The sequence below is a fragment of the Colletes latitarsis genome, chromosome 5 (genome assembly GCF_051014445.1).
Source record: "Colletes latitarsis isolate SP2378_abdomen chromosome 5, iyColLati1, whole genome shotgun sequence".
Lineage (NCBI taxonomy): Eukaryota > Metazoa > Arthropoda > Insecta > Hymenoptera > Colletidae > Colletes > Colletes latitarsis.
In genome coordinates, this window is record NC_135138.1 from 28,925,434 (window position 1) to 28,944,597 (window position 19,164).

Genomic DNA, 19,164 nt, shown 5'->3' on the forward strand with positions numbered 1-19,164 from the left:
CAAGCTTTTAGATTATCGCGTATACAGAGCAAGGAAAAAATATCAAAACACCGAAATATCTCCAAAGAATCGAGCTTTCAACAAAAAAAAACTTCTAAAATAGAAGTTGTAGCGTTCACAAAGACTGTTTATGGCTCCTAAAGGTCGATTTAATTGGTGTTAAGACTTTATTTTAACTCGTTCCAGTACCATATACGTTTCTATCCGAAAAGTTAGATCTCTCCATCAAATGAAAGAGCGTACCATTCGCAGTTCAGCGTTTGTCAGACTTCCGCGTCTGAAATTTACACCCGGTGATTACAATTTCAACAATCCATTCAGTTCCACATTTTGTAATCAATTGCTTCGTTATCACCACACTGTAGCGTGTTGCATTGCCCGGAGAATTGTTTGCGAAATTTCCAATGGCCGGTCTGGTAATAGTCGGTCAGATGTTAATGTGGTTGGAACATCAGACGCTGTTACACGTAAGGGTGAAATTTGGCTCGATGAGCTACGAAGAGTTTGACGATAGAACTTTACAGTGAGAATCAGATGGTCCAAGGGAAATTTTCCATTGACTGTTTAGTGGCAGGCACCCAATAATGGCCTCGTAAACCAGCGTAACCAATAGCAATTTGGGTGAGGCACTCCCTGCTACCTATAAAAACAAAGCTTTAAACGAGGCTTTCGTTTCACCCTGACCTAGCAGATGCATGCTATATACGGGAAATTGATTTTCTATAAAATCACGCGTCGACGTTATTACGAAAGAACCAACTGTAGTTCGATGAAAGCTGAGTACGTAACATCATGAATATATTTCGTTGCATACACATTTGGAAAATTTTCGCGACACGGTTGAAATCTGCTTGAGGCTAAAAGTTTTACTGTTTCGATTTTTTAATGGGAGATTTTAGAGGCCAAAATGAGACGAAAATCAAGGATACTAATTTGTTGATTGAGACTTCGTTAAAAAGTTATAGAAACATTTCCGGCCACACAGTATATTTTCGGTAAAGAATTTTTTTCTCGAAAGTACGTACGATTTCGGGAGTATGTGTACTCACCAAAAATGATTGTAATTGACCACCACAACTAAAAATAATTTTTTCAGAACGATTTGAAAAAATTTTTTGTCGCCGAAAAATTTCAGGGAAACATGTCAACATATGGTCAGACATTACATTGTAAGGAATTTTTTTTCTCGAAACTGTGTAGGATTTCGGGGGTATGTGTATTCACTAAAAATGATTGTAATCGACCCCCGCAACCAAAAATAATTTTTTCAGAACGATTTGAAATTTTTTAATTTAATTTTATAACAATTTTTTAACGAAGCCTCAATCAAGAAATTGATATTCTTGATTTTCGCCTTATTTTGGCCTCTAGAAACTCCCATTAAAATTTTTTCCAGGAATGGCCAAACACCCTGTATATGGCGAATGCGTTAAAAGAACATTTCGAGTTCATTGCGTCATGAAAGCGTAGAATTGCCAAAGGGGGACGTTATTTCTAATTTAGCTTCGTTGGTTTTACTGTCGGTACATCTTGTGGCTATCTTTCGTAATAGCTGCCAGTGCCATTTCTTCGCTTCTGCTGCATAGCAAGTTTCAGATTTAACGGACGAATGAAGATTATTACTATACATCTAATTTATGAGGATTCGGTGCTGCAGTCCTTAACATTTTATTAAGATGCTGCTTGACGAGTTTCAGACTTAACGGACGAGTAAAGATTATTATTATACGTCTAATTTATGCAGATTCAGTGTCTCAGTCTTTAATATTTTATTAAGAGAATATTTCTCGTGTTTATATAATTTATTAAGAACGATCGATGATATAGACTGTAAAATAGGTTTTGCAGTAGATACTTTCTTTACTCCTTGATCGGATAACGATCTTTTAAAGTGAATTTTCTATCGTCTTTCGATGCTTGACATACTCCAGCACACACTCTACATGTTATATGTCATAGTTACACTTGACTTTCGACTTACAGACGAAAATAGTATAGGATTCAAAGTGATTGACTTTCAATGCATACATGACGCAGAGTTTGCATCGCATAATAAATTTCTTCGCATCCGTGATGCTCCCCCCCTTCTCTCTCTTCCTCGATCGCAGCTGCACGCGAGTTATTCCACGCCAAACCGATTACGTTTTCCCCGATGTCAGGGATTTTGTTCAAATTGAAATATTATGTTGCTATTCGCGTGGCAACAGGGTGGGTTAAACCCATCAATTTTTTTGAAATTGCTCAAAAAGTTCAAAATTTAACAGTTTTCACTCATTTTTATGAAAACTACTTTCACAAAAGTATTTCCATTCTAGCAAACGTTGAACGAAAAATACAGAGATATTGTGAAACGAAGGAAACATAATTTTCTTTTTTACAGTGTTTTAGATTTAACCAGGGTGTCAGATTTGTAAATTGAAAACGTTTCCAATATATTCGAATGCTAGAAATGATTTTATGAAAAACTATTGCGTTATCAGTGTTTCACATTGTGAATGGTTCATTCAACGCTAAATTGATCACTTGTTTTCGTCATGTGAAAGATTTTGTTTGCGTTAAAATACAATTTTGCGTCCGTGAGGAAATATGAGGAGTGGATAACGTTACCATATTACTGTTTTACGAAATTGTTTGAAAACTATATACGCCCAAAGTCAACAATTTTCTACAATTTTATCGAAAAGTGTTTTTACAAAAGAATTTGTATCTCTGTAATCGTTGAATATACAAATTTCGATATTTTTTGTATTATTTATAAAGGTCTGCTTGTTTCAACTACTTCTATCTTTTTTAGTATAAGAAAGAAATAGAAAGAACTGTAAAAGTATGAACAATTATACCAGAAATAATCGTTTTAATATTAGAAAATTTAACTTTAATTTGTTACCCTTAATAATTTTTTTCCATTGCAATGTTCGAATATGATCTCCAGATATACGAGATCTGACGAGCCTTACCGAAGAGTCCATTAGCAGATCCGGAACGTAACGCCAGTTTTAACGCTCTTTAAGCTATATTAATATATCTTAATTATTTTAATTATCAAGAGGAACGAAGTGAAATTAAAGTTTTTGATTTTAAATCGAGCGTTGGTAAAATAATTTCTCTCCCCTTAATTCTCTTTTTTTCCTGGTTCTTAATTAATTTCAACAATTCCACCTTTCAGTCATTAGACAACGTTGCTCGTTGAATTCCAGATGTACGAGAGGCTCTTCCATTTTTTATACGCGTCTATTAGGGTCTCCTGAGCCTTACTAAATAATCCATTATCAAATCCAGAACAAAATGCTAGTTGTTAGATGCGTTGGAACAAATTGAAACATGTTAATTGTTAAAAGAAATAAATTATAATTACAATCGTTGATGCAGAAGAAAAACATTCAATTGTAAATTTCTCAGATTATTAGTAAAATTTGGTGGAAACTGACATCGTTAATGATGCGTATTTTTCAAACAATTTCGAAAACAGTAGAGTAATGGCTTATTCCCTCCGCTTCCCCGCCGCCATTGTCATATGGACAGTAACATATTTCAATTCGAGCAGAATCCTTGACATCAGGGAAAACAGTGATCGATTTGACATGGAATGACCAATAGGTACGCAGTGTAGAACGGTTATAGTGTTACAAATTGCAGACGTTGTTCCCTTATTCTATTACTACTTCCGTTATTGCATATATCTTTCACTCGACTATTTTTCGTTTTTTTTCTCTTTGTATCCGTGGGTTCATTTAATGTCTACATATTTACAACAAGTACTTTTTACGTAGAATAATCAACGGAAATATAAACGCGTTATTGCATATTTTAATAAATGAGAACCCAACTCGACAACTCCATCGATAAAGACGATAATACAGTCGATTAATCAGAACAAAATAAAGAAACCTATCAACATCACTCCATCCACACGTAAAAATAGAAAATTAAGAAGGGGTAATTAATGTTTAACCAATAGCACGTCAATCTAAGTCGATCTCAAACAACACCTGAACGTCAATTTGACAAGGATCTATAACTAGGCGTTAATCGCCAATCATAATGAAGTATAGCTACTCGTTCTCGATTTTATAGTATTTTATAACTATTCACGCTCATGTTTTTAATACACTCACTGTACAAACGTATTATTCCCGCAGGAAGCTCTTTTACGAGCGCCAAATGCTATTTTCTCTTTTATTGCGTCTGTTAATCATTTTTTGCAACTCGTTTCAGCTCACGTAATCATTTTTTCTTGCGGTGCAAAATCTTATGAATACTAAGTTAAAATAGGAATGCAATTTTTATAAAACAATTTTTGAAACGACACAGTTTCGATTCTAATTTTGAATCGTCGCAAGTCTTTAGGTCTCTTGTTAATAATTGAACTTAAACACTTTCTAAAAATTTTTAAACACTTTTAAAAATAACGAAATTTAATTTTAATTAAATTTAAATCTACTCGATAAAAATGGTTTCGCATGAACTGTATAACTTACGTTAGGTTACACCGTAGCAATTTCTTTTTAAACGAGTTTGTAATTGCATTATCGTAATTTTACGTTGCGTTAACTTACTTAAAATTCTGGCCTTAGAACATGCTTCAACAACTTCTTGGACGGAAAAAACCTTTATTGGCATTTACTTACCGGGAGTTTACCTTGCATCTCCACTCATAAAAGGAGTTACAGTACTCCTGCCTGGAGTACTTTAGTGCCACGATGAAAATATTATTTCAGAGGATGTTGAGAAAAAAATTCAATTCTCTCGTCAATAAATGTAATTCGCGAAAGAACACATTGACATGCACGAAAACAATATTTATAATGTGTACTGATGAATGATTTTTGAACAACATGGTGAAATTCTCACCGCCATCGTTGATAAAATCAAATTTCTGTTTTGCTCTTTGACAATTAAGTTACCCAGTTGGAAACAGGCGAAATTTGGTTCCGAAATTCATGTAATTTTACATTACTATTGAATTTAACTACAAATCAAAAAGCATTACATTTACATTACATTTACTTTAAATATCAAGTTAGTGAAATGGACATTTGATTGAATAAGTAAATAATAAATAATTATATGGTTTTGTATCTCCAAATATAAAGTTCAAAAAATTTATAGCATTCATTAATTCAATTTATTGCAAATTCTATACTTGATAAAAATTATATTTACCTTCTCGAAGTAATTTGTACCTCAGAATTTAAAATATTAGTTTTGACTAAGATTTCATAACATGTAGTTTGCATCGCGGTATTTCCCATCTTTACTAAGAAAATTCCGAATAAAGCTAACAGATGCTTTGATCTAAAAATAACAGATGCCCTTTGAACGAAAAGTAAATTTAGCCGGCGGTAAACATTAAAAAATAACAAGTCTCGTTTATATTCTCACACGAGTTCTGTATTTCAGTGTCCCAGAAATAATTGGTCGACCTTCGTGAAGTTCAAAGGTCTCAGTGATATTTATGTGGTCTGCTATAAAATCAGTTCAAATCAATACGCGTTTAAAACACAATTTAAAATAAAATCGACCCAATCTTGTGCCGATCATATTATATTGCAAGCACTGACGAAATTATCAGATGTTTACATTTGATCACAATATTTCGAGAAAATAGACGTAGAGAGGTTAATCTTGGACCTAGCAACCCTAAGCGGATTCGAACGAGCATCGAATATTAGTTCATTGATCTCCATCACTTTCTGGCGAAATCACGCATTGCTGAAGCGGCCTCGAAGAATGAATACCATTATTCGCGTGCGATTACCGCGAATTTCGCAATTGATTTGTTGCCTCCTATGCTGCGTTGCGATAATGCTAACGTGACGGCTGGCGTGGGAGGTTGTTGGCTCGGAGGAGGGTAAAACCAATTAAGCCGTCAGTGCGTTAACGCGTGTCATTCAGTCCCATATTGTGACCAATCGTGACAATGAGACTTAATTGCATGGACAATGCCGCGCGCAAGCCTAATAATTACTTGCCATTGCTACAAACTCGTCGACCGCTTTCCGTAACGCCATTTCATCGATGAATTAAGAATCTCCGGGGGCGCGAACTACCATTAATTCTTCACCGACCGTCCTCACTCTAATTCCTTCGATTTAAGTATTACAGATTTCTATTAAGCCATCGCATAAATTCCGCGTAGAGTTTTACACTACTACTTAAGTTAATACTTCAAATCATGGAATTTCAATGAATATTTTAAATTCCACGAATTTATCACGAATATTTTAAAGCTATTCGAGCGTGCAATGCAGAAAATCTTGTAGTCGAAGCAGAAAATGATTAATTATTCATAGAAAAAATGATTGCAAAGTTGCAATCGTAAAATAAATTAACTCTCGTTAATGGTGTGTCCAAATTTCGACGGCTTAATCGAAATCGTGTTACCCTTGTTAAATGGAAGCTATCAGGCTATTAAAGTAAAAGAAATTTCATGAACTAATTATTACCAGTAACGTAGAAAATATTTCATAGAATTGTTACGAATGAAATTATCATTATAAGAAAGTTCAGTGACCTCGCGACGTAAACAATGAAAAGTAAACAAACGCTTCGAACCCTTATATCTCCGGAACAAATTATGCTATCAACTTGAATGAACACTCACTTTAAAGGGTGTTTCATCCCCTATCCGATGACATAATAACTATTTTAATTTATATTGGTTTCCTCGTTTATTTTGCAATTTACTTCGACAATATCTACCTAAAGAAGTTGTAGCAATTCGTATCGATATTGGTGTAAGATAAACGCTGGATTATAGATTGTTTATTTAATTGAACATGAGTTTAAACATGTATATAGGGTAGAGAAAGACAGAATTTGAGTGCTAATTCTAAAACTGTATGCCTCGTTGATAAAAAATTGAAGAAAAGTTTGTTAAAGTTCCGTGCGTGATTTGAAAGCCGAGGAATTTAAACAAATTTGACGTAATTGGATCGAAAATGGTTCAACTACTTGGAAAAGAAGCGGAGTAAATCGTTCAATAGAATTTGAAAGCTGAAGTTTCAAAGTTTGTACCCGTTTTTAGGTTCATTCCAAGGCTATTTTTCGCAAAAATATACTAATAATTAATTTTGTTGCAGAGTGTACATTTTTCGAACAATTTTTTAAACTAGATATTCGTCTATTTGTATGGTTATTAAATATTAATTATATAGAAGTCATATTTTTATCCTCGAAAGTTTTAATCTTTTATTCCTATCTTTAAAATTATATTGCGTACGGAAATTTTCTAAATTTCGTATGAATTTTGACAGAAAACATGTTGTATATGTACGAACAAAATTAATAATTCTCTTACAGATTTGTACATCATGGTACTTCGTGTTACAAATTATACAGGCTTTGTTTCAGAGACTGCTTTATGTATCCAATAGTTTTAATGATACCATCAAAAGTTTGAAACTATTCGAGGGTGAAAACTTTCATCCCTTATACTTGAGTTACTGCAGCTGAAGGAAATACATATCACTTGTTTTTGTCCGCTCTGCAAATTTGCAGTTTCATCAAAACTGGGGAAAACTAAGGTACTTTCCAGATATTCTTCGGACCAAAGTTTGGGAAATTAAGTACACAAAAATCTATTAACGACTTTAATCTGATCAACACATTAGTTGCTTCACAACAGTCCTTTATCAGTACATAAATTTATATTATGTTAAAAAACAACATTAAAAATGAAATTGGTAAATTAAATAAGCAAATATGCTAAAATATCATCGAAAATTTCGATGTTCGAATTGACATCGTCTTTCACACATACTTGTCATAGATGATACTTGATAATTAAATGAAAAAATCAATGAAATTCAAGTTTGTTTTTTATTTAAAGAAAACTTCCTATAGTCTATTTTGGGTAACCCTATACTTTTTCCTTCCTTACGTTCGATCGTCGCCAGCCCTTTAAGATTCAGCTTGGAAACACGCCAGTGGCGGAACCATTGACTTATTCTGGTGCAACCGTTGTCCAGAAATTGAATATTATTTTCGATCCGAATTGATAAAATTTAAATGAATCCGGGAAAAGCTTCGCTGTCTTGGAGGTTGGCTCTTTGTTTTGAGAGCCGGATACGCTTCCTGCAGGAAGTATGCAGGTCAAATATTGTTAATTCATCTGCATCGGCCATCGCGATTGTTTCGCATCGGCGCTGCTCGTCAGATTGCCTAATTAATCGCGATGTTACGCCCGAATGGCCGCTATTCATTTCTAGCGGAATCATGCTGTAATGCCTGCCTATTCGACGCGCAGCCTCGTAAATAAATTAGTAGTATTTATACGCATGAAATTGTATATTGCTCGAACTACTAGCTCGTTGCCAGTCGTTACGATAAATGAATATCACTGCAGAATATCGTTCAGTCAATAAAAGGGATAAATATTGATGTTTAACGACAAACAGCTGAAAATTATCGATTTAAATAACTTCACGAGAAACAGTATTCTGAACAATTCTGGATCAAACACATTTAAAATAAAAGAACAAGCTAGAAATAATTTGACTGTTTTGTCTAGACTTGATACAATAAGCAAACATTTTGAAATTTTAATATTTCAATTTTAGTCAAAAGGAACGTTTCTTTTAGAGTACGAGTTGTCGATCTAATAAATTAAGGAAACATAAAATAATTATGCACTACTAGAAATTCAGAATAAAATAGGAATTAAACTATTTACTTTAAGAATATTATTTTGATATGATTATTTTACGCGAGAAAATATGTCGAACTGATAAAATAAAAGTTTTTAAGATAACTGACGTTGAATATTCACTTGAAACACGCATGATTGAACATATCTTATCTAACGTGTCTGACCAGTATTCGTGTTTTCTACATGAGTGGGTTTCAATCGAGTATCAGTGATTACAAGACTGTGAAATGTACGAAAAATAGATAATAATAAAATTTGATCTCTTTTTCTCATAATTTAGAATCTCCAAAATATGCTGTTAACATTTTATTATATTAATATTCGTAGGAATAGTGTTACTATACGCGTTACACTGTGCAAGTGGTGAGTGAATTATGTTTACTAGAAGCAGCAACAGCGAGAGTTTTCAAACTTCTTTCAAAGTAATACTACCTGACGGAAGAGCAGCGCAGGGAGTGTATTGAATAATGAAATGGATCTAGATTCCAAAATGCCAAGAAACGTCAAGAAATCGTAGAAATACTGTTACATCTGCTCGATACTTTAGACGCGTTTTTCTTGAAACCACATTTTTCGATAAGGTTGACATGATTTAGTAAAAACCAATAAACGAACCGATTTGATACTTGGCCTATATATGAAATATATATCTCTATATCGTCAGACCTACGAAAAATGTGATATCTTAAAAGTTATTTCTTAAAGAGTTAAAAGTGGCACATTTTTACGAAAAAATTTAATGCATTGACCATAAAACGCTGTCATGTTATGAACAGAACATAATTCATAAATTAACCATTTCTTTCGGTTTAACAATTTGGTCCACCGTGTCAAAATCATGTCAATCAAGAGGATACTTTTTTCCACAGTGATTGTACAAGCAACCTACACCGTTGGAACGATCACGTGTTTTTCTGTGTGAAAATTTATTTACTTTGGTAATATATGTATAAATAACGACGCCAAGAATCGAACAAATGTCTTAAATTTTTAGGAAAAACCCTTGTGACTCGTTTTTGTTATGCTTCTGATCCGTAATTTCAACTACTTGTTTTTACGATTATATAAATATGTATTGAAATTTAAATTAACTCAAAATTGAACAGAATTCATATATCATGGATTCCTACAATGAGAAACTCAGCGCAATATGTATAAAAAGGTTGCCAAGGGACACGAAATATGCATATTTCAGTAACAGAAGCTTCAAAATTAATACAAAAAAAATGCAATTGCATTCCTCTCTTTCTATCATAAAATAGAAAGGAACGTAAACATTTTTTCATTTCTCGTCCGTACGATAAAATATGTTTTAGTCGAGTTCCAGCATTTACAGAATAAAATCCATTTAAAATGAAAAAGAAACAAATTTTGTTATGAATAAAAAAGCTGTGTTCATTTTCACTGTCGAATATTACAGTTTTTCCGAAACACGGATAGTTTTCATTTGGAGAAAATGGTCGAAAATTATTCTGGTTGATCAGAAACAAATAGCGAATAGTATTTTTACAGCATGATATGTTAATCGTCTCAAAACATAATTATTTCTAATCAATTGATTGTTATTGTTTTTTATATTTCCAATTCTTAGTTTAGTTATTCTTGGTGTATCATTAGAATTGGATGTTCTTTTATACGTAACGTCAAATAACCAGTCTTCCTTTTTCTCTTTTACAGGGCAATGTACTTCTTTTGCATTCTATGTATAGAAAGTTGTGTTTTGAAATTTATTCGTAAGATATCCTTTTCATTTATGTCGCATAGTTTTTTTTAATGCATCAAATCTAAGAACCTTTACAAAAATATTCAACACTTTTACTCTAAACGTGCATTAGTACTTTAACTTCGTTGAGAAAATTTACAAACTACTATACAATACTATACTAAACTTGAGAACGAATTTTCTTTCAAGTCGATACCGTAGTTAATTCCGGAAAAAACAATTATCTACGAAAAAATGGCATAGTAATTATGCACACACCCTGTATACAAATTTAAATTCAGTTTCAATTAAATAAACAATTTATGATGCATTTTTACCGCGCACTAGTCGCATAATCAATAGGAAATGCAGAAACGTCTTTTAGTATGTAGAGTCAAAGTAAATGTCAAAATAAACATAGAAAACAGCATAAAAAATAATAGTTGATATGCTCATAGGATAGGGGATGAAATGCCCTTTAAAATGAGCGTTTGTACGAGTCAATAGCTTTATTAGTTCCGGAGATATAGCGATTTTAGTTTCAAGTCGATGCGGTGGCTAGTTACGGAGATAGAGTCTGTTTACGCGCGCAAGTTCATTCATCTCGCGCGCGTGTCAATAGTAAACAGTGCGTAGTAATTTCTTGGAAATACTACGCCGGAACTAGGTCACGACAGTCACGTACGCGAGGTAGGTCAGCACTACGCACGTGCGACAAGGAGGTCCGACTCCGCTAGACGAAGACAGAGATAGTCGAATCAAAAAAATTACCTTTTACATAAATTACGATATCTCGAAAACGGAAAGTCGGATCGACAAAAACAAAAAGCCATTTTAAAGGGGAAGCTTTGCCGCCGCTAACAATGTCTTAATAATTAATAAAACGCTAACAGTTTCGGAACTGCACGCGTCTAAAGTTTAACTATTTTTAATACGCGTGAATAGGCTATTGTATACGCGACGGACAGTGAGAGAGTCGGATTAAAAAAATTACCTTTTACATAAATTACGATATCTCGAAAACGGAAAGTCGGATCGACAAAAACAAAAAACCATTTTAAAGGGGAAGCTTTGCCGCTGCCATCGGTGGCTCAATAATGGATAAAGCACTAGTAGTTTCGGAACTGCACGCGTCTAAAGTTTACCTATTTTTAATACGCGTAGTTAGACTGTTCTAAGACAGTAGAAACTGAAGATTCTCCTTTTTCGTCTTTGCTATACGTATATATCCTACTTACATCGAAAACTAACCAGAATTTGATATCTTTTGTTAAGTTATTTACAAAAAAATATAAATCATTCAAGACAGACTCCACATTTTTCTCAGAAAACAAACAATACAAATGGAAGTGAATATTGTAAAATTCATTACACGTATACTATAAGAAAGTTCGTGAAGTTAAATGGCACTAAAATAATATTTTCTGTGAGAAATTCTAAACGAAAGTTTAGAAACATATACCTAAATCGTTTATTGCAAACACATATGAAGAAACATATCTCCACTCGAATATCGTCAAATATTTTTACAAATTAGTAGCCTATAAGAGACAATAAAATTATGAAAGATTCGTTCCTCTACTGCGATTATAAATGCTCAAAATTCATACGTAAAGGTATGCATGTGAAATTTCTGTATCATCGAATTTACGAATCCGCGGATTCAACAGCTTCGTGGCTCCGTATTTTTCATTAATTTGGACGATAGGTGAAAAACGCGGAGTTCGTGCAAGATACATGGAGGTCGAGGGCCTAGAGGTACGCTGCAGTCAGACACTCCAGTTATTTTCCACTCAAATATCTGGTAGCCTCGGCTACAAAACCTGAACACCCTCGGTTATCCAACCGAATGAATAAAGAACAATGATCGAAGAAATCTCACGCAAAAACTCGCTCGTCGACCCGTTATGTAATTCCAGGCATATTTAGGTCGGTTAAGAGCGCGCACGTACACACTCGCGCGGCGCGCATAATCGAACAAGAAATCAAGAAAAGCCCGGGAATCCAGCCGAGCCCGATCGATATTTCGATCCGCGCATTACTTTTCGTTTTGCGCTCGCGGTCGCAATTACCCTCGTTGTCGCTGATATTATCCCGCTAATTCTGCTGGCCGTAGAACCGGCGTTAACGGCTTAACGGCTAATGTATACGCTTCCTGTATTGCCTCAAACCGCTTACCGATCCCCCACCCACGCTTAGTGTTGTCTCCGGTCGTCCAACGTCGCACGTTGCACTCGTGGTCGCGAATGTTCAAAGGATGCTCTTAAGAGCGACGCGTTCTCCCTTGTTTTGATTTTGTCCGATGTCTACGACATTGTTATCGTTTCCCGAAATCCGCGTCGGTTAATTAACATTTTCAACCCGCCTGGCAGATACGTCGTCGATGGACACGACCCGTCACCGTTCGAGACTTAGGAGTTAACGCTTTCCAATTAAGAGGCCGTGTAGTGTGGGAAGATCGTGAAAAATTCCACGTAGGAGGTACAGAATCGTAAAAATACAAATTAAAATCGCGGTTGGTTGTTCGTCGTTTCGTCACGAACGAAGATTATTTTTGAAATTGATACTTCTTTGGCGCAATTTGAGCACCGAAAGTGAATATTTACGCAATATTATTGCAATATAAATAGTTGATACTATTTGAAATTTTTTAGAAATAAAATGTTAATTACGGAGAAGCTACCTACATTATTTATTGCTAAGTATGTGAGAGAATATTAAAAAATAAATATCACAGTTTTTGCCACGAGTCGTTTCATGACCTTTTCACTTTCGTGTGGTAAAACTCTTTTATCTCTTATCAATAAAAAGATATGATTTTTCGAAGAAAATGAAATTTCTGCAAAAATGTTTCATTTTATCTTTCACTTTTTCATAAATATTTTTACTGTACAAACTCATCCGACAATTTAACCTGGACAGTGTTATTCTTAAATCTTTGGCGTATCGATTCAAAACAAAGACACTTGAATCAATGCAGTACAGTCCGAGATATAAACGATTGATACGATGGGTCTCACAGACCCAGTTGTGTCTCTGCGTAAGTATTTGAGCATTTGTACTTGAGGGTTAATATTTTGTCCACAAGCCTTTTGCATGCAAAACTGCATTAATTCACTTTACTTGCGTATTTTTTTGTTCGACTGATTGTGATTACATGATATTGTAATCATTTGAAACTGCTAGATGCAAACATATTGCTAAGACATCCCATGTAAACATCGTTTTCTCAAACTGATGCAAAATCGAGTGAATCTATTCCTTTTTCCATTGCCAAACGATAAGACATTAATTGTTGAAAAATTTTCTTATGTTACCTTTAACTATAATATTTGTTTTTTAATATTTTCCTATATTCTTAGCAGTAAATAATGATCTATACAAAAGTTGTGATTCTCTCTCCTTATTGTACATTCTGTTAGCTGTGGAATACTGTTCGTATCGATTATCATTAGCCAGCAGCTTTCCTTTAAGATTTCATTGACGTTATAATGCGATCGAGCACAAAGCACAGCGTCATTTCGACAACGTCGATACACTTTTCCCCCGTCAACTATATTACGACAGTCGAACAAAAAAACGCATTAGCAGTTAATTTGCTTTCATTCATTCAGGCCCTAACGGAGGGACGAAAATAATTCACAGAAGAAGAATATTTCCCCAAAGATCGCGCGACCGCCGCTTAAACTTGTTTTTAAAGGCTTTCCCCGGAGATTACGCCAACGTAAAATTAATTGTGACGGATTCTGATTTCAAATTGCGAAACGAAAGAACGCAGACGCTGCAAGTGTGTTTGTACGCGCCGCGTAATCGTTGAAAGCACCGTTGAGAGTAATGTTACTACTAGAAAATGTCAGACATTAGTAATTGTATTATTTCTGCTCGGAAATTTTTCCTTAATTCCACTATATCTGTCGGGAATAGTTTAAAAAGTTCAACGACAAAAATTCGTTATATAAAACCGGTTGAAAATAGGGCTTCAGAAATGAAAACCTCGACAACAAGTAAATTCAAACTTTTAACAATTCTATCAATGGAGTTGTATACGATTGAAGAGCGTGTTAATGTTATTAAAATTTATTTTGAAATTCAGCATTCAATAAAAAATACCCATCGTAAATTACATACGTGATTTTGTCGTCATACATAATCGTCGAAATTTGGTTAAAAAGTTAGATGAAACTCGATCTGCACCGTTGAGAGTAATGTTACTACTGGAGAATGTCAGACATTACTATAGTAATTATATTATTTCTGCACACTGCTCAGAAATTTTTCCTTAATTCCACCATATCTGTCGGGATTAGTTTAAAAAGTTCAACGACAAAAATTCGTTATATAAAACCGGTTGAAAATAGGGCTTCAGAAATGAAAACCTCGACAACAAGTAAATTCAAACTGGCAAACTAAAACTGTTTCAACTGATTTTCAAAAAGAAATGCAGTGTGCATAAAGTGGAATGATTCTAAAAGGAAATTACATGAATCCCATTTGGCTTATCATCGGAACGCAGTCTATCAAATAAAGTTAAACACATTCCGGCCTGAAATGGTTTCGCTCCACGGTTAGCGAATCTCTCGGGTGTTCCGCGCGACACCGTCTAGGCGCGAAGCTTCGGGGTGTGTTTTTTGCACGACGGATTTGTAAAATTGATTTCGCCATGGAGTTCATGGTTTACGACTTCGAGCGACTGCGACTCGACGCGTCTGCCAAAAAAGGACAATTTATTTCGTGCGTGCTTTTTCTCCCGGCGATCCACCGCGCGCATTAGACGCACCGTAGACACGTATATACGTATATACACGCGATTCTGTAATCTCACACGACGAAAGGAGCTTACGTTCTCGACGTGCTTCCCTCCAGACGCTTATCGAATTGCCCCCATCTTCGTCGGTCGTCTTCTATTAGAATACAACTCCTTGAATTTCCCCACCTCGCCCGTTACTACGTAGCTTTTTACTCGTCGCCCTGCTACGCCCGTAACTTCCTAATTTTCTTTTCTTTTCATATCTTGCCAAGACTTTAACGTCAACGCCTGTCTCCGGGGTCTCGCATTTGCGCCGTCGCGCCGAACGGAGGCAGATAAATCTATTCCAGCCTCTTTCTTCCCTGTCTACAACCAGCGGACCATTGTAGAAGGGGGTCGCGAGTGCTCAGAAAATCAAGCTCTTTTTGCTCGACGATTCTCGATGGATTGTCGCGCTTGCCACGCCTTTTTGCTCACGCTGTAAACCGGAATTCGTGCTCGAGATGTTTTGAGGGAGCTATGCAAGCATCGCGAACGGTATATAGATTTTTAGCTTCGTTCCGTCGCGCAGCGAGACGAGCAAATGCACGGGATATTAGGTTCTCTTATAAACAATCGATCGTGTCTTTACGATACTCGATATAAGTAATAATAATAATCGAATAAGAATTTTGCACGTTTTTGAGGCCAACTCATGCGCGTTGCAAATACTTAGGTACTCTTTTTACGACATACGACGACAGAAACTATATCTGTCATTTTCATAAATCCTTCTCATCACTGGACAGAATAATTTTACGCGAAGATAGTTCCATTTAAGCAAATAAAACTCCTGTTCCATTACCCGGGCGCGCTGTTCCGTCTTTTAAAAAAAAATATGTCCAGAGAAAGAGAGATCTCATCAAGCCAGACAATATTTTCCTTCTCATCTTGTTTTATGCTCAAAAAAATCTACAGTACGACCGATTTATTGCTGATAAAAATGAAACGTGGTCGTTTCTACGGGCAAAAATACGGACACTCATCAAAATTGACGTGATATTACTAGATGGCACGATAAGTTGATGGAATTTACAGAAAAATTATTTAAAATTCTACAGTGAAAGAAGCGGCGCTGATTAAAATTTAGAAGAAAGTTGTCGACGCAAAAACGAGCGTAATTTGTTGCAAGTGTTGCTTTTAATTTCACGGAAAACTAACGAGCGCAGAGTCGAAAGTTTGCCAGGATCAGGTTACGAGTTACTGAGTTATTGAACTGCAATGATTAAGTTCTTGAGAAGACATTTATGTAAGTATGAAAGCCTCCCCGGACTATACGAAACAAAGTTAGGTTGTTTATAGCGCGACTTTAACTTCAGCTTCCGATAGCAAAATAAGTTATTCCCCGTTGCTCGTTTTATTTCACGAGTACCAGATACTGCGGACGGGAATACGTAGCGGAGATTCTGCGTTATCGTTTACCCTGACGTTTTTGGAAGATTTGCGTAAAAAAAAACTGCCTAAAAAACGGTGGCACGATAAAAAGTTACGTTCGAAAACAACATGTGACATAACATCACAAGTCGAAATATCACAGGATTATTTAAAGTTTCATTTATAATGAGACACGCGTAACGTTTGGACTGTATTTTTCGAAGATGGGATGTAAGAGAAGAGACACAACCTCTTCTACCTAAATTGTTATATTTAATAATTGATTAGTGGCTGAAAATTTTAAGTGTACTCATTTGTAATATTGAGATAATTATTTTAACCCATTTTTGCTTGTTAAAATCTGTAAAAAATACAGTTTAATGTTGATCATAATCCTGCATCAATAAAGACTAACTTAAGAAGACAAATAGTTTTAAACGATATAATTTCGTGAAATATGGGTATGTTATAAATTACTAAAATGGATTAAGATAAATGTACCAATAACTCACCGGAGCAAATAATGCCCCGATGCCTGGCCATCGACGCACGTATTAATTATTTATTATTAAGCATAGGTATGTGTGAAATGAGAGCAATGTTTTGGCTAACATATATCATTTAATCAAACAGTTTCATGCTTTAAAAATTTCTTTAAAGCTCCAAAAGTTGCTTCATTGTTGCAAAATCTCCATGATTCTGCCAATCACGCTCGTCTCTAACGTCTTATTTCCACGTCCTGAATAAGGATTGACGCAAAATGAAATGACAACTCGACGTTCGCAATCAATAGTCGCATCAAACCGACACGCGCTTCATTTGTCTTCCGAAGAACAGCATGTTTGTCTTCGTTGCCAGAATAAATATCATGCTCTATTTTTCTACGTAAAAAGAAGCACGTAATACTTTTAATTAAGATTTCATTTGATTTCTTTTGTATTAAAAAAAATTAATCTTTGGTAAATATAACTCTCCAAACGATTTATCAGAATTTAAATAGTCGAATTGCTCACCAGCTAGAATAAAATATAAAAGATGTCTCGGACTGAACAGGGCTCCTAAGAGCAAACGTGTAAATAATACTCTGCTTGGACATAATTTTACATTAAAGGCACATTGATAGAGGAAACGACAAATGTTATGGCTTAAGTTGTAAACTCGACGCATCTCTCATACTTTGGAACAAATATCCCGACGGTTTTATAGTAACTCTCTGTTAACTAAATCTGATGCATGTTCCTTGCAGTTACGCGAGGCAGGTGGTAATTTTGTTCAAACAAAGAATCGACTGTTTTTATCGCGTATTAAATGGCAAACAATACCTGGCCAGAGCTCGACGAAACTTTATTCAAATAATAGATAACAAATAAAAACCAGCGTACAGCAATTTATTCGTACCGTTTACTTTTTATCTGTTCATTGCAAAATAATTCATTCTATAATTGAAAATTTTACGTTCGTTTAACGAGTGCCGGATAAATAGTTGGTTATCTTTTACTCGTTATTCAAAAACGTTATCTCGATGAGAATTTTGCTCGCGTCTGGCGAACGTACAAAGAGTGAATGAGATAGAGCAATAGCGATTGAGCCACGGATTACCTGCAATAGGCAGCCCGCAGCTAAAAGCGATCATTATCGGACACGAGATCGAACCTCATCCATTAAGAGGTTTGCCTAGTTTACCAGATAAAAAGATTGGTATTTGTTTTCTTTGCGTTTATTTAAAGAATCAAAGGTATTGCTTTTCGATGTAATAATACTTCCATCTGAATTTTTTATATAATCTATAATGTATAATAACCGGAAATTTAGAAACCAACTGATTGTAAGCGTTCTAATCTTTAAAGCTTTAAGAGAAATTTCGTTACTATTGCAATTATTATTAACTCTAAATAGTCTTGACCGTTTCTAAAAATAAATTGAAAATTAGATTTAGAGTCTAACAGTGTTTAATAGTATTTGTGATTTCTCCAAGTATTTAGACCCTCAAATATTTTCAAGTTTCGTCTAGATCCTCTGTTCCAGCCACGAAATAAGAATCCTCTGTCCATAAAATTTGCACGAGTGCTTTCAATAAGAATTCTCTCATGATTTTCGCGGTGGCTGAGAGCACGCAACAAGTACAAGGATCAGTATAAACACTTTGTGCTTATTAATAATTCACACTCCGATCCATGGTAATACGCTATTACTTGCCAAGCCTGCAAGTTCCACAGGGACAATCGGCTTTGCCGTCGAATCGGATGGATTTCTTCGGGAAATGAAAATCAATACAAGCCTCGCGACTTACGTGAAAAGTTGAATAATTCAGAATGCACTCACCGACTACGTTCAAGCTGTAGTTCAGCGACATTTTCGGCTCCGTGCTGACTTGGCACTCGTACACACCGGAGTCCCGTTTCTGCGGCGACTTGATGTGCAGAGTCCAGTTCTCAGACTTGACCGGATGGATCACTTCGAACCTCAGATCCGACGTGTAAGTAGAAATTCCGGCGCTCAGGATATGCATGTCCCTCTTACGCATCCAGGACACCTGTCAGATAAACAGAAACGGGTTCCTTTAAGCCACCGATTCTCTAAATCCACCTTAGAGGTTCGCAGCTGCACCTGTAATTACGTTTCAAATCGTCGTACATGCTGTTTTGTTACTAT

The 19,164-nt window shown here is 35.3% G+C and overlaps 1 protein-coding gene across 1 annotated transcript in view; it reads right to left on the reverse strand.

Annotated features, from left to right (window-relative positions):
- The window catches only part of Dpr1 (defective proboscis extension response 1), a 363,943-nt gene that overhangs the window by 111,489 nt on the left and 233,290 nt on the right, over window positions 1–19,164 (reverse strand). The window contains exon 3 of the mRNA XM_076765000.1: window positions 18,835–19,045. Within this exon, the coding sequence (XP_076621115.1) occupies window positions 18,835–19,045 (211 nt within the window). The remainder of the gene's footprint in view (window positions 1–18,834; window positions 19,046–19,164) is intronic.